This window comes from Oncorhynchus keta, chromosome 29 (genome assembly GCF_023373465.1).
Source record: "Oncorhynchus keta strain PuntledgeMale-10-30-2019 chromosome 29, Oket_V2, whole genome shotgun sequence".
NCBI lineage: Eukaryota > Metazoa > Chordata > Actinopteri > Salmoniformes > Salmonidae > Oncorhynchus > Oncorhynchus keta.
In genome coordinates, this window is record NC_068449.1 from 53390080 (window position 1) to 53406702 (window position 16623).

The following is a 16623-nucleotide window of genomic DNA, read 5'->3' on the forward strand; positions in this document are numbered from 1 at the left end:
AAAACAAGCACAGTTAAGGACAGGCCTTTAGCAGACCATGGACCACATACTGTAGACAGAGAGACGTTGTGGAATATAAACCATTTCTATCTCCATCAACTCCCACATATTTACCCAACATGTTGACACACAAACATTTGTTGACTCGTGTCTGACAGGTTTGTGTGTGTGTGGTGTTGAAGGAACTGATGTTTGAAACTGGATATTATTTTCGTGTACCTTTTCAGCCCTCTGACTAACTGGGAATTTATTAATTCAACGTTTTCATTCTTAAACACCCCTTTCTCAAGATTTTAAGAAACCCCAAATGTGTGTGGCATGTTGTTGTAAAACTCCTACCCACTGGACATAGGTGTAAGTTATGGCAATTGTATTTGCTTATAAAATTGCTTTGATGATATTTGCATTAAAGAATAAAGTACAGATGAAAGAAACAATGGAAACCATTACAATTGATCCACTAATTGGTACCAGGTGGCAAAAACAACAAATGCAAAACAGCAAGAGCCAGCAGTGACAGCTTTGAGCCTGAAGACAGCTTCGACACTTGGTATTTGTAAACAGTAGCCAAGTCATATCGACGAACAACTTTAGTCATTTGAATTATACTTTATTACCACGTAGGGCCTAGGCTATAATTATACAAACAACTCCCACAGAGTTGACGTAACGATGTGGCCACTCTATGACGCGTGTTGTTGATACAGAGCTGTGCGGATAGCGGCGCTAGAGAGTGGGTTGCATTAAATTACATTGTTGTTCGATGTGGAGGCAGGCGGCATACATATATGTTGGATAGTATGTTGTAAATAGCCTAATGGATATAACGTGCTTGTGTCCACATTATTTAGCGTCCAACCATCGCTCATTCTGAAATATCTGACGACCGATGAACGAGGACTCGTCGGCGATATCCACCTGACAGCGGTTACAACACAGATAATAAACAACAAAGACTGAACCGAAGTGTCGCTCTCAGATCCATCCCTACAGAAATCTGTCAGATTCGGTTGTTTTAATGCGAAACCTGCTTTATTGTGCCACCTAGTAATTTAGTTCCACTGATTGTATTGCACACATTTTTTTTGCATATTTGGCGTACACGGCTGGAATCCAATCACCTCTCACGCGGCCGTGCATGGAAGTTTGGAGAGCGTGTTTTTAGCGAATAAATAGGGTCTTTACGCTCTCATAGTTCTATACCTACACTGTAACCAAGTTGTCCTTGTCCAATTGTACGTGTTATTCGGTGGACCTGCATCGAGCCTCAGCCCCTGGACTGACCGAACCAGCATTCCAGTTAATTTGACAGGCACCGCCTGAATCAGCTGGATTTGATGTGCTTTTAGAATCCGCTGGACGAAGATGTGGGTGCACCCTGAAGAGGTGTTGCAGGCGGGTGCGTTGTGGATAACCGAGCGAGCAAATCCGTATTTCATCCTCCAGAAACGCAAGGGCCACGGGGACGGCAGAGGAGGACTAGCGGGTGAGATACATATAACTGTCTCTGCTCTGCGTCTCTCTCCCAGTCTCCAAATCATAGATTATTGTAGCCAAGCATAGCTCAACTCCACGAATGGTCTATCGTCGAGTTCAGATATACTTGGCTAGGATTATTTAACGCTATTACAGCTGTGATGCAAGCAGTGCCAAGCCAAAGTATTGTTCTCTGACCGGGTCTCTCGCTTGGTTTGGGAGATTATTCATGCCTCATAGATGTTTAGTGATGAAGAGAAGATTGCATGCGTAGTGAGGGATAGAGGTCCGGTCACTCGGGTGACAATGGCATGAGGGGATGTAGACTTGTATGAATGAATATACACGTGACCCTAATAGCCCCTACTAATATATTTTATTTATTTAACTAAGCATGTCAGTTAATAACACATTCTTATTTTACAATGATGGCCAAACCCTCCCATAACACGGATGACGCTGGGCCAATTGCTCGCCGCCCTATGGGACTCCCGATCGCAGCCGGTTGTGATACAGCCCGGGATCGAACCATGATCTGTAGTGACGCCGCTAGCATTGAGATGCAGTGCCTTAGGCCGCTGTGCCACTCGAGAGCTACAATAACTCGACAAATGCAGGTGTGATTTTTATCTGAATAAGGTTTTAGACTCAGAATAGTCATAGGGCCATTGTTGTATGCTTATAGACCACCTCCCATAGAATTACATACATACAATGGAGCTAGTGGGCATTCAGCAGCTAATGTACCCTATTGATCAGCATCCCAAGATCTGGGCTATTTATGTAGGCCTTGTACTTTAGGTCATCCTGGAAAATTGTAATGAATATTGTTGCAAAGAGTAAGCCTTCTATATACCCTTTAAACCATTAACAAAACAAGGAATGAAATGCATAGATTTGTTAAATAGATAATCATTGACTGTGCTTAGTTCACTCCAATTGTTATCTCATTAGGCTACTAGCTAGCTAACATAAGGCTGGACACATCTCCCCTGACAGGGAAGACAAATTCCAGCACTTGGGACTGTTAAAAGGCTCCAATAAATGGAAATTAACCTGTGATTGATTAGAGCCCAGCACGCCCAGACAATGTTAAAATGGCTGGTGACGTGTCATTCCCCGTACTGAATTTTGAATGCCACCGAGACAACCCATACACAAGGAGACATGCAGAGCAAAGGCACACTCTTTCTTCCCGGCAGGAGTAGTACATGCTGAATCATCTCTCCCTCTCCTTTCTCTACTCATCTCCTCTATTCCTCTTCACTCACTCCCATCCAAATTAGTCCACAGTCACTAGGAGGACTGCTACATAAGGGAGGAGCAATCATTTTATGGACCGTAAGTGGTGGCGACTGTCTGCATCTGAAATGGTGCACTATTTCCTATGTAGTGCACTACTTTTGACCAGGGCTCATGGGGTTCTGGTCAAAGGTAGTGCATAATGTAGGGCATAGGGTGCCATCCCAGTCAGGCTGACCTGGATTCAGCTCTGAGAATGATGCGAATGATGCTACCTTGTTAAAAAAAGGATAGAACATGATCAGTTGAAAAGTCAGTCGGGTTCATTAAAGGTACAGTAGATTCAGTCCAAGTCTTTGACTCTGAGCCATAGAGATGACTCTGTATGAATATATCTATAGCCCTCTCTATACAGTATCTATGTAGCCCTGCTTTGACTAGACTGGCCGTCGCAGTCATGGTGGGTCAAAGAGAGTTGAACTGTGTGCTGCTGTCCTCAGTGCCAGTCAGTCACTCCCTCTTCAGTGTCAGCCAGCCAGTAATGAATATGACAAGGGGAGACAAAATGCCCTGCAAGTATCTCACTTCATTGGTCAGCAACAAGACATTTCGCTGACATTTTACTGAAGGACAGCGATATTAATTTTTCCTGCATGCCAGCGACTGAAAGTTAGTCCCCGAAACAACACTCTGCCTCTCCCTATTGTCTCGGGATAGCGACACAAAGCGTGCGGTGGTGATATGTGATGATGTCATTGTTATGTGAATACTGAGCGGACCGTGTGGTGTGCCAGTTGGCCTGCTGAGGAGAAGAGAGAGCCTGGGCACAATGACTGGCACTGCCCAGTAAACACCCCTTTTCAGCGGGCAGAGAGAGAAAGCCAAGTGAGCACCTGGTCCTCCTGGGGCATATGGAAGGGCACCAGGGCCAACGCTTTTTGATTTATAGCCATATTTATGAGGCTACTTGATATGAGGTAAAGTCAACATGATCATTTTTTAAATTTAATTGATTTATAGAGACTGAGAAACAGAAAAAAATAGTACAGTTTCATTATAGATGACTAGTTCCCCTAAAATCAATCTTAAGTCATAAGATTTGAAAAATGTCAAGCTTCAATTGTGAAATGTTGACTATGGTAATTTGGTAGGTGCTTATATTTTTTTCTATTTCCCTCTTGTACAATTGTGTATTAATACGCATGTGAATTGGAAATGTTTGTTTTTGCATATCCCCACTCTCCTTGAGACACCCTCAGAGAGTGGTGTCTCTGCCAGGGTCTGCCATTATCTACAGCGACACTGGAGCAATTTGGGCTAAGTGCTTTGCTCATGGGCAGATTTTTCACCTTGTCGGTTCGGGAGTTAGAACTAGCAACCTTTCGGGTGCTGGCCCAATGCTCTAACCGCTAGGCTACCTTCCACCCCAAATGTTGGATTGGAGCTTATTCACCATATGATACTTTCAATGCAGACATTACACTATCCAAGGGACAATAAGCTAACCTATATTACCTAACATTTCACAATAGTGTGACATTTTGGAGTCATTATGACCTGAAACTCTACTAGGCCTACATGTGTTGGGTGACTAACATCACGTAGACCTGATGACATCGCCCTCAATAGACACTTGGACTAGACTTCTAACCATCGACCTCTTTGACCATCGAACATTACCCACACTATCATCTGCTGCTTTACGTTATCTATCTTATCTGGTGACCTCTGACCTGGAGACTTGGGAAAGAAGAAAAGGAATAACACTACAGCTGTGTTACAGGGGGTTAGGTTAGAGAAACATGACTTAAAATAACATGTATGGTGTTACTTCGTATCAGGTTCTTGTTATTTGAAACAATATTGATTCTCAGCCAGTGGGGTGATTAGGTGCAGTGTCAATACTTGGGAGAATATAGACCAGTGTTTCCTCTGTAGCCATTTAGCTGTGGTGCTGCTCCACAGCAAAATCATTACCACCACGTCCAAAACAATATGGAACATGAGAAAATATTTCTGCCAATGCTAGAACAGTCCATGTACTTTTCCTCTGCAAACAAACAAGTCATGAATATAAAAATTGGGTAACCCCATAGTAGAATAGTTCATATTTTATAGTCTGCTTGTTTTTGTGTGTTCTATGCAAGATGCATATTATTCTCATGGCACATTCAAGTTACAAGTGCCATAAGGAGGGAAACATGCATTCTGACAAGCAGTCGATGCATGTGTATTTCTCAACTCCTAAATATGCACGAACTGCACCAGGCAGTTTTTAGTGCATTGGGGATATTTGGGATAAATGTAACACTGGTCAATTGTAGGATAGTTTTGAGGTAAAACACCACCCTACCTCAAGTGTGTTACCCTGGGTTACCCTACCAGGTAGCTAGCTCTACACTATATTCACTGTGTTTATGCATAATAACTAGTTACCCTATTGGGCTAATCATTAACCAATTAGTTTAACTGCAGACAGGTAGTCCCATGCTTCAGCCTATTTATTTGCTCTTTTCTGCATCAGTTGGGCTACAAGTGATAATGCTTATTGCTAATAGCATACCTGATAATATGGACCATGCATAGACTATATGCATTGTCCAATATGTTAAAATCTTTTTTTCAAAATAATTTTACAAATGTGTTATTGCGCTCATTTCTGGAGGTGGAAATTATATTTGAAATGGTGTCAGCATAATTGCATTTTTGCAGTAGAAAGTCATTTTTTAATAAGTCACCAGTACTGAGCTTCTCAGTCCTTCTCCATAAAAAAATTCTGGCAGGGAACCCAGACCCCCAAAGCAAGGGTGGGACCCTTCAATCCCCATCGGAACTTCCCCTCCACTGCTATATATTTTTTCCAGATGAAACACTGAAATAGACCCAACAGAAAGCAGGATGGAGACCGATTGTTTTTGCTCTAAGATGGTGTTTTTTCCCACTCTTGAGTGGAAAGTAGGAACTAGCCGTCACAACTGAACAAAGAATGGAGCTTTGCTAAGTAACAATAGGCAGCCCAGCTTCTGACCTTGTTTCTTGGATTCTCCAATCTATAAAAAGTCCAAAACATCACATGATGCTGGTCTGTTCTCCAGTCTACTGTATGTAGACTCGGGCTCGTTTCTTTCCATCCCCACCCACAACAAAGGAAGCATTTCTCATCATTGGAGCTTAGTTTCTGTACGTCTTGTTTTTCTTTGGTCGTGTGTGTGTGTGTGTGTGTGTGTTAGTTACGTTGGGGGTGTTGAAAGTACAATCAAATGTATAGGAACATATAGTCACAGACAATTGTGTGGTTTCCCAAAGTTCATGTTATGGATTAAAGGGTCAACACTAGGCTAAAGGTCTGGGGTCCGCCTTCTCTTCACCATTACAAACCACCACAGTACAGTAGCTCATGTTAACTCTTGTTATTATAGCATGGTGGAGGATCATGTGTTCTGAGGGGGAAAGCAGGGAAAGTAGCCCTCTGATCAAAACAAGTAATATTGTCACGATGATGTAGGGTGCACTAATTCCTTCATAAAATACTGTGCATACTAGCCCTCCCCTCAAAACAAGTAATATTGTCACGATGATGTAGGGTGCACTAATTCCTTCATAAAATACTGTGCATACTAGCCCTCTCCTCAAAACAAATAATATTGTCACGATGATGTAGGGTGCACTAATTCCTTCATAAAATACTGTGCATACTAGCCCTCTCCTCAAAACAAGTAATATTGTCACGATGATGTAGGGTGCACTAATTCCTTCATAAAATACTGTGCATACTAGCCCTCTCCTCAAAACAAATAATATTGTCACGATGTAGGGTGCACTAATTCCTTCTTCATAAAATACTGTGCATACTAATCCTCTCCATTGCTGTTTATCTTAACTGTGCAGATTATTTGGAGTGAGAGGTTTGAGCTGTAGGTTGCATGTAGTTGTGGAAGTCACAGGATGTTGTGGGTGTCATCCTTCAGTGGGTCTCACTCCTCAGTGGTCTCTTTTGTTGTGCTTGACCCCTGTGCTTCCTGTGTTAACCCCTAACACACATCCCTGCAACACCGCTGGGTTCAGGTCATGCCCTGCCTATCCAACTGAGAGGTGCTTCACAGGTATTTGTTCAGTGTTCTTCAACTCCATGTCTTGAGATAACCCCCATGGTTGCACATTTTGTTCCAGCACTAGCACACTCAATTCAACTAGTCCACTCATCATGTTCTTAGTTGAATGTGGTGTTAGTGCTGGGCTAGACCAAAAATGTGCAACCCTGGGGGTGCAGAACTGGATTTAACACTGTTCAACAGAAACAACCGGTTGAAGTTTGAAACTGAAAATGTCCTTATATGCCCACAACATGTTTGCCAGAAAGGCCCAGATCCTGTATCCTTGCATTAGCCAGCCCCAAGTAACAACAGCTTCGGTGTCTGTGCTAACCCTTTGAAATGGAGGCTAACACACAAACCTTTTGCATATCGGCCAAGCTGTTCTGTTCTCTCCCATCTAATTTATTTTCTATTTCCCCGTGATTTCGTACTGTGGCTCTGTGTTTGTTCTGCTTTTGCCATTGCAGTTAACACTTGAAACAAATAAATATGATAACGTTTCTGTACAGTTATCAATGGTGACTAATGTGAAGATACAGTTGAAAGTGTGTCTGTTGGGTTTTGTTCACGGTGAGTGCAACTACAGGTATAGGCCTAGTTCAGATGGGAAATCTCAAGCCCTTACACCTGTCAGAACCAACGGCCATATTGATTACGACCATCCAGTGTAAAACCTGAATTGCCCTTACTGCTTCTTAAAGGCCCACACTGTGATCTATACAGCCATTTTTGATCATATTCAATTAACATGTTAATGATATATTAATTATCTATTTGCCTTTAATCATTATTTAAGCACTTCTCATTGAATTCGTCCTAACCTTTGATTGCGCCCTGCATAGGATTAAAAGAGAGAGAACAGGAGGGAGAGGGAAATGAATCCCCATAGATGTAATTGTATTCAGATGTCTTTATTAGAGCAGCTAGTGGAGATGAGTGGTATCCCAGAAGTCTTCCAGCAGACATCATGTATGGATGGAATAATATCATCCAGACAGCCCGTTTTGGATTCTGTCTCTGTCCCCCTCTCTCCCCATATTGCTCTTTTCATCTATCTCGGTCTGTGTGACTCATAGAATTCTATGCGTCTGATGCGCCACTGGCAAAAAGCTGTCATGGTAAAATTCCCAATAGGGAATAGTTTCGGGGTGACTGGGGAATATGGCAGTCAAAAAGCTTCTTTCTATCAAAGGTTGAGTTTGTTGGAGTGTCATTTCCACTCAAACTTTGATGACAACATATTAGTGTAGACCCCAAGACATAAAAAAAACTAGACTTATCACTATTCACAACAAAGGCCTTTCAGCAAGACTAGCGTATTCATCACTTCAGATGTTTTTCCTCCACTTACAAAAAAAAGTGTGTTTTATTTTTATATATATATATATATATATATATATATATATATTTATTTATTTATTTTGGGGGAATTGTGGTACCAGTTTCTTCTTATTTTATGATCTTGTGGTTTACAATAGACAGTAGCTAGACACTAGTCATGTATTATTACTGTATCGTATCAGAGATAATAAGCATTAGTAATAAAACAACTCTTTAAAAGAGATGGGAGTTATTGGCTTCTTTCAGCTGTCATGACTCAATAATCTGTCCATTTTATCTCTCCACTTCCCTCATTCATTAGATTATAGGGGATTCATCCCTCGGTCATTAGATTATAGGGGATTCATCCCTCGGTCATTAGATTATAGGGGATTTGTCCTTTTTATTCCAGGTGACTTTACTCTCACCTTCTTCTCTCCGCATCGATCTGTCACATGGGAAATCTGAGCTCTGTGCCATCTGCCCATCCACCCCACTTCTCCATACAAGAACATTGATACCAGATTCACACATTAGTGCCAACCTGAACCGTACTGTGCTGGCTGGGATATTTCTTCATTGTGTCTTTTCCAGCACAGTTCCAGCAACTATGGTGGATGTGTAACCAGGCCAGCCCAGACCCCATCCACTAAATGTCTCAGAGTAGGAGTGCTGATTTAAGATCAGGTCCCCCCCCCACCTGTCCATATAAACATATCTAATTATGATCTAAAAGGCTAAACTGATCTGTGTTCAGCACTGATACTCTGAGATGCTTTGTAGATACGGGCACAGCCCTGGTTTGTGGCTCGGTTTTGTCCTATAATATAAATTGGGCATGAAGCAGTCAGGACAGGCTGCCCGTCAGCCCTAAATACCCCTTCCTCCTCCCTCTATTTCATAAGTGGTGATCTCATAGCCAGAGGGCTCCATCAAGGGCCTTTCGAGGAGAGCATAAGTGGTCTAACAAGGGTTAATGTCCCAGAACGGTCTGCTGTCTCACATGGTGGAGGGGGCTGCTTTGTTACGTGTCTGAAATGGGCTAAAACAGAAACTCTTTTGTTGGGTTTTTGCTTTGAAGTATATTTTTTTAGGGGGAGGATTCATGACTTGTTTGTATTTGCTTTTTAAGTTCTTGGATCACTTACAGGTTTTATTTTCCATCCTCAAGACAATCAATGCATTATCTATTCAACGTCCAAACAATGTTGTATAGACGATCATGATATTCCCACAGTGTCTCCCTCCCTAACCCACGGTATTCCCTGCTCCTCCCACCGCAGGTCTGTTGGTGGGAACACTGGACGTGGTGCTGGACTCCAGTGCTCGAGTGGCCCCCTACAGAATCCTTTACCAGACACCTGACTCCCTAATCTACTGGATCATTGCTCATGGTGTGTACTGTGTGTGTCTGTGTCTAGTTCTCTCTCGCTCGTTCTTTCTCTCCCCCCTCCCCTTTGCACACAAGGCCCTCTCTTCCTGCACCATGTTCTCACTTCCTGCTAATGCCAAGCATCACGTCATGGCCCACTGCTCTTAAAGGGCTAGACTGGGGAGAAACGGATACCAGGAATGGGAATCGATGGTGATTCGCTCAAAATACGAGGGGCTGTCATGCTTTTTTTTTGTTAATTAGCTAGCATGGTAAATCTTACATTACATCTGCTGACTTAATCTGTTAACACTCTCTCTTTGCATGTTAAAGGGTTAACCACCCTAATGTCCTATATGGAAAAGCTAAAAGGATAACTCAGGGCTGTAAATGTAAGATACTGACACGATCTCAACCAACTAGGCTATCTCATCACACCTCTTTTGGCTAGTTACAATGGTTTGTGACATCACAGAAACCCCCATCTTCACCTTCCTCTTTCCTTGAGCAGTTATGTCACACAAATAATTTATTACTCTGGAGGAGCCATAATGCAATACCACGGACCCATGACAAGCGGACAGGAAAGAAAGGATTTATTTTTAAAGAGGGATCATTGTGTAAGTAAGGAGAGGCTTCAGAACTATACTCTCCAGATGTAAGGAACAATGGCTCTGTTTTTAAATGAATGGCGAGAGAGCGGAGAGACACACGCACACTGCAACGGTTTTGACTATGACTCCTGAGTTTAGTTTTAGTTAGGGGGTCACGGGTGCCAGGTAGGTCATGTTTTGATTTCTCATTTTTGTTTGTGAGTCAGTCTCATCTGTCAGACATCTCGTCTAGACCAATACAAAGGACTGATGACAAAGTCGGTATTAGAATGTAAACTTTTATAATATTCATAGAAATAACTTTATTTTACATTGTATGACCCAAAATGAAATGATCACGGAAATAATAAGATCAAAACACAAATTGTATCACACCAATTGGACTTTTCTAGTCACAAAATAATATAAGTTGACTTAGGAAAGTCTAGCTCACACACAGCATCCATGATTATAATAGAAAGGCCTGTAGCTCAATCTGGCTTTATCGGGGGGTATAGTGTGTGACTACGAGCATGTGTATTTGCCTTAGTGGGTGGTCCCATATGGAAAAAGGAGTAGGGGAAAGAAACTGGAGAGAAGACCCTCTCTGAAATGGAAGCCCAGAGAAGAAGACTCCTGAGGGCTGGCCTTGAAATGGCAACCACTCCTCCCTCCCCTCTCCCTATCCGCCCATCCTCCAGCACAGAGGGAGCGTGGAGCAGTCTGTCTGCCAGACGTCATCACTAATGTAGCTAAGAGATGAGCAGCAGTGGGCTACTTACAGGGGAGATGGATGACGGATGAGGCCTCTAACGGTAGTGGACACTGAGGTTTCTGTGCTAGCAGGCTCTGCCTGGACTGGCTCTCAGATTTCACTACCACTAAGTAGCTGCTAACAAGTAGCCACAGTAGCACCAATAAGGATTTGCCTGCCAATACTATTCAAAATTCTCCTTGATTTTAAGGTGTGCTGTATTGCAGGGCATTATTATTTCACCTTTTTAAGTAGGATCGTAACATATCTGAAGCTAATTAGCCAATAGCGCGCTAGCCATGAGCTTATCGCCATATGTGTGGTAGTAAATGTAGGCCGAGCATAGGGGATGGCCAAGTAATGTCAGTGGCTGGGCTGTCTAGATTTAATCAAACTTTATTTATATAGCACATTTCTTACAGGATGCGTTTAAAAGTGATTAACAAATAAAAGGTGAGAAAGATAGTTATTTGTATTTAAGACGATAAAACATTTAAGAGAACTTAAAATAACAGTACACATGAGACTAATGCATTAAAATACATGTGATTATATATGGGAAGATGATTAAAAGAACCCTAAGTAAAAGCATGTCTAGAGGCTGTTCTAAAGGCCAGGACCATAGTGGCTGAAGGCAGCCTCACCAAACGTTGTGGTTCTGAGTGACCTTTGGAAAAGCTGAAAGGCCAGTGACAGAGGATCAGAGGGACAACCCGGCACATATGCTGTTAAGATATCAGACATGTATTCAGGTGCAAACCCACGTAGTGCTTTAAAAATCAATAAAGCAATTTTAAAATCCACTCTAAAACTAACTGGCTTACCAATGCAGTGACTTTAAAATAGGTGGTGTGTATGTGCTCTCCTCCTGGCCTTTGTAAGCACACGTGCTGCTGCATTCTGAATTAATTAAAGCTGGCCAATGTTTTTTTGTTGAGGGACAGGAGACCAGATAGGCTTGATTATTGCAATTACAATCCTGTCAGTAATAAAAACATGCATTAGTCAGTGTGGGTTTGACAGAGGAATAGTCACACTTTGACAATATTTCTAAGGTAATTAAAAAGCTGATTTGGGCACATGTCTGATGTGGGCCAGTAAACGAAAGGGTGCTAGAGTCCCCGAGCTAACAGTTTAAAAATCTGTTCTGCCCCTGAACAAGGCAGTTAACCCACTGTTGCTAGGCCGTCATTGTAAATAAGAATTTGTACTTAACTGACTTGCCTGGTTAAATTTATTTTTTTAGGTCAGTCTAAAATAACACCTAGGTTTATAGCCTGGTGGGTTGTCTAGTAGTCTTGATTAGCCGTCTGAACAGCTTGTTACTGCTCTCTGTACTGTCTTTCCCCTCGTCTGTCACTGGTCCTGAATCATGTACCTCCATACTACTTAGTATCCAGAAGAGTAGGTTTGGATTCCAAGTATGCTAAACATGTTAAATTTGCATACAATTGTAAGAATGATGAAGAGCGTCTCAGTCGACATGCTGTAATGTCTCAAAGAAAATGAATGGGTGAAACTCCATGCCTCCACATTCTCCTGGGAGCCTCTTGTAATGAAGTTCCCTGATGCACCCCTGTCTCCTCCTCCATCTCTTCTCCCCTCCCTCGTTCCATAGGGTGCTCCCGTAAGGAGATCACAGAGCACTGGGAGTGGCTGGAGCAGAACCTCCTGCAGACACTGTCCATCTTTGAGAACGAGAATGACATCACTACCTTTGTCAAGGGCAAAGTTCAGGTACTGTTTAGTGTATATATGAGTCACTTAGCAGATGCTTGTCTCTAAAGAAACAGTATGGACTTCTCTGGGATTTGGAAGGTTGGTTGTGTTTTGTGTTTAGAGGGATTGCATGGTGGGCTTTGTGGAATTTCACAAATCTTTTTGTAATGGTTTTTGTGACAATAGTAATGGTGGTTGTCAGCAATTCATTTTGACAGTTTGGATATTGAAACATATCACGTTTGACTGTGAAATGTTCGTCATGCCAGGTGTAATATTAGCCTAGCATGTAGTCAAAGTAGTATTGTCAAAATAACTCCTGCCAGGGGCCAAATAACAAAGCCCGGCTATATTTACTATTGTAACCTAAGAACAGGTCCAGCTACTGACACAGCCTCTAAATCAGATTCTGTATGTATCTGTATTCCGATAAAGTAGTTCTTACTCAATGAATAGATTACAAAAGCTAGCCAGATAAGATTTATTTTACTCTCTCACTTTCTAGCTATCTCTATTTTAAAATGAATTGTTGAACTTTTATTGATTGTCTCTCTCAAAGTCCTTCACTCAGTCTATTTCTCTCTTGCCCCCAGGGTATTATCGCCGAGTACAACAAGAACCACGACGTGAAGGAGGACGATGACACTGACAAATTCAAGGAGGCCATCTGTACGTTCCGTAAGCTATTTGGCATGCCTGAAGAGGAGAAGCTGGTCAACTACTACTCCTGTAGCTACTGGAAGGGCCGTGTGCCCCGGCAGGGCTGGCTCTACCTCAGCATCAACCACATCTGCTTCTACTCTTACCTGCTGGGGAAAGAAGGTAGGGTCCACTGGCATGCTGGCACAGGTACACACACCACTGCATACCTGGTTAGTCCTACCTACTGATTATGCATAGCTTTTGAAGACCCTTCAGAAGTCCCAAAATAATACAGCCCCTTGATATTTTCTCTGTGTGGATACAATGTCTTTTTTTAAGATGAGGTGATGTATATTTCAAACAATCGGCTTTTATGCAACCCAAAAATGTATAAATGCAACCATCTTCAATTTCTCTTTCTCTCGCTCGCTCTCTCTCCGTCTCTCTTTCTTCCCTCCTCAGCCAAGCTGGTGATCCGCTGGGCCGACATCACCCAGCTGGAGAAAAGCGCCACACTCCTCCTCCCCGATGCAGTCAAGGTGAGCCTTGTAAATCATATCAACTATACTGCATGTTACCATCGCTTTAACGTGTCTTTATCCATCCATACACCCCTCTAACCTTCATTCATGCTTCCATTCCTCGGGCCAAGGTGAGCACGCGGGTGGCTGAGCACGTCTTCTCGGTCTTCCTCAACATCAATGAGACCTTCAAGCTGATGGAGCAACTGGCCAACATCGCCATGAGACAGCTCCTTGACAACAAGGGCTTTGAGCAGGACCGCTCTCTGCCCAAACTCAAAAGGAAGACACCCAAAAAGGTGTCTGCCCTCAAGAGGTGAGGTTTGGTGGAGGGGGTTCTGGGGAGGTTCTGGGAAGGTTTGGTGAGGCTGGATGTTGTAGTTGATAGATTTTTGTTGGTCTCCCCTCAATAGGTTCAGTTGATAGTTGAGGAGGATTGGTTTTCTGGGGAGATGTAGTCATTTATAATGCTGCACAAAATTCTTTGCTGCGGGTGACTTATAACAATTCACAGCAATTCCATGTGGTTGCATGACATTGTAAGTTTTACACAGTTTAATAAACAATATACCACGACTTAACTAAATGACTACATAAGACCACCAACAAACAACAAAAATGACTTCAGAGGAAAGAAATGTATAGTCTTGTTCCAACGTGCCTGGAGGAAAACCAGCTGAGGAGGCATTGGTAGTATATTTAAACTGGGTTCCTTTCTAGTAGTTTGGCTCACAGACACTTTTGCATTCTTTAAATCTACAGCACGACTTTGTCATAATCATTTTAGGTACATCTGAACTTTTACTGGCGCTATTAACTTTGAACACCCAAGTTTGCTTCATTAGCCCAAGACTTTCAAATGTATTTCCCTCAAGACAGATTCCAACTCTCTAACTACTACTCATACTGTTGCCCTATATAGATGTCCATTGTAGTAGGAACTGTTGCCCTATATAGATGTCTATTGTAGTAGGAACTGTTGCCCTATATAGATGTCTATTGTAGTAGGAACTGTTGCCCTATATAGATGTCTATTGTAGTAGGAACTGTTGCCCTATATAGATGTCTATTGTAGTAGGAACTGTTGCCCTATATAGATGTCTATTGTAGTAGGAACTGTTGCCCTATATAGATGTCTATTGTTGTAGGAACTGTTGCCCTATATAGATGTCTATTGTTGTAGGAACTGTTGCCCTATATAGATGTCTATTGTTGTAGGAACTGTTGCCCTATATAGATGTCTATTGTTGTAGGAACTGTTGCCCTATATAGATGTCTATTGTTGTAGTAGGAACTGTTGCCCTATATAGATGTCTATTGTTGTAGTAGGAACTGTTGCCCTATATAGATGTCTATTGTTGTAGTAGGAACTGTTGCCCTATATAGATGTCTATTGTTGTAGTAGGAACTGTTGCCCTATATAGATGTCTATTGTTGTAGTAGGAACTGTTGCCCTATATAGATGTCTATTGTTGTAGTAGGAACTGTTGCCCTATATAGATGTATATTGTTGTAGTAGGAACTGTTGCCCTATATAGATGTCTATTGTAGTAGGAACCGTTGCCCTATATAGATGTCTATTGTAGTAGGAACTGTTGCCCTATATAGATGTCTATTGTAGTAGGAACCGTTGCCCTATATAGATGTCTATTGTAGTAGGAACCGTTGCCCTATATAGATGTCTATTGTAGTAGGAACCGTTGCCCTATATAGATGTCTATTGTAGTATTATACTGTCATACTTGGTTGCAAATTGCTCTTTCACTACATTGACCTGATTTTTTTTTACATTTTATTTTTCATCCAAAGGAAAAAAAAAACATTTTAATGTGTGACATACATTTGTAAAGGTATTTGGAATATATACATTTGTATGGAAATACACTGTGTACAAAACATTAAGAATGCCTTCTCTTTCCATGATATAGACTGAAGTGGAGGAGAAAGGTTAAAGAAGGATTTAAGCTTTGAGACAGTTGAGTCATGGATTGTGTATGTGTGCTATTCACAGCATGAATGGGCAAGACAATAGATTTAAGGACCTTTTGAACAGGTTATGGTAGTAGGTGGCAGGCGCACCGGTTTGTGTCAAGAACTGCACCGACAGTTAGTCTCAATTTACTGCTGCTATTTAAAGACAACAGATTATGTTCCGAATTAGATTATTGACCGTCTCTAGACTAGACAATCTCTTGAACCTTGTTGTCTCACCCAGGGACCTGGATGCCAGGGCTAAGAGCGAGCGTTACCGGGCCTTGTTCCGTCTGCCCAAGGATGAGAAGCTGGACGGACACACAGGCTGCACCCTTTGGACCCCCTTTAACAAGATGCACATCCTGGGCCAGATGTTTGTCTCCACTAACTACATCTGCTTCACTTCCAAGGAGGAGACCCTGTGCAGCCTCATCATCCCCCTAAGAGAGGTGAGTCTGGCTGGGTACAGGCTCTGGTGATAGTCCTGGAGCTTAGTGTTGGCCCAGAGCAGTAGTCTGCACTGACTGGAGCTCTCTGGGATTTCGGGTTGGTGACCGTTGAACTAGACTTGTTGGATGATGCCAAGACATAAGTCAATGTGGGACCACTATAGATTTGAGATTTTCCATCAGGAAAAAAAGGTTACCTTTGACAAGTTGTGCTGTGTGCTGCTGTAGGGGGTTACTAGCAGGGCAGTTGGAAAGAGCAGCAGCCGGCTTAACACTCTAGTAGGGGCTGTCACTCCCAATCTGCTTTAGTCACTGGCTGCCCCTCGCCCAGCCATTGCCATGTCAATCAGGACCCCATCGCCCCAAACCCACCCTGTCACATCCTATCCCCATCAGCCATCTTAAACTACCAATCGCTGGCAGGGCAGAACGTGGATCGACTACTAATGTCTAGTGTTACGATGTGT

General features: G+C 42.4%; 1 protein-coding gene across 1 annotated transcript in view; it reads left to right on the top strand.

Moving 5' to 3' along the window:
- Positions 1-495: 495 nt before the first annotated feature.
- LOC118373768 (TBC1 domain family member 9-like) overlaps positions 496-16623 on the top strand; it is a 30070-nt gene continuing 13942 nt past the window's right edge. Inside the window, exons 1-7 of the mRNA XM_052486804.1 lie at positions 496-1486; positions 9416-9526; positions 12470-12588; positions 13164-13392; positions 13675-13751; positions 13865-14049; positions 15949-16156. Coding sequence (XP_052342764.1) covers positions 1366-1486; positions 9416-9526; positions 12470-12588; positions 13164-13392; positions 13675-13751; positions 13865-14049; positions 15949-16156 — 1050 coding nt within the window. The 5' untranslated portion in view covers positions 496-1365. The remainder of the gene's footprint in view (positions 1487-9415; positions 9527-12469; positions 12589-13163; positions 13393-13674; positions 13752-13864; positions 14050-15948; positions 16157-16623) is intronic.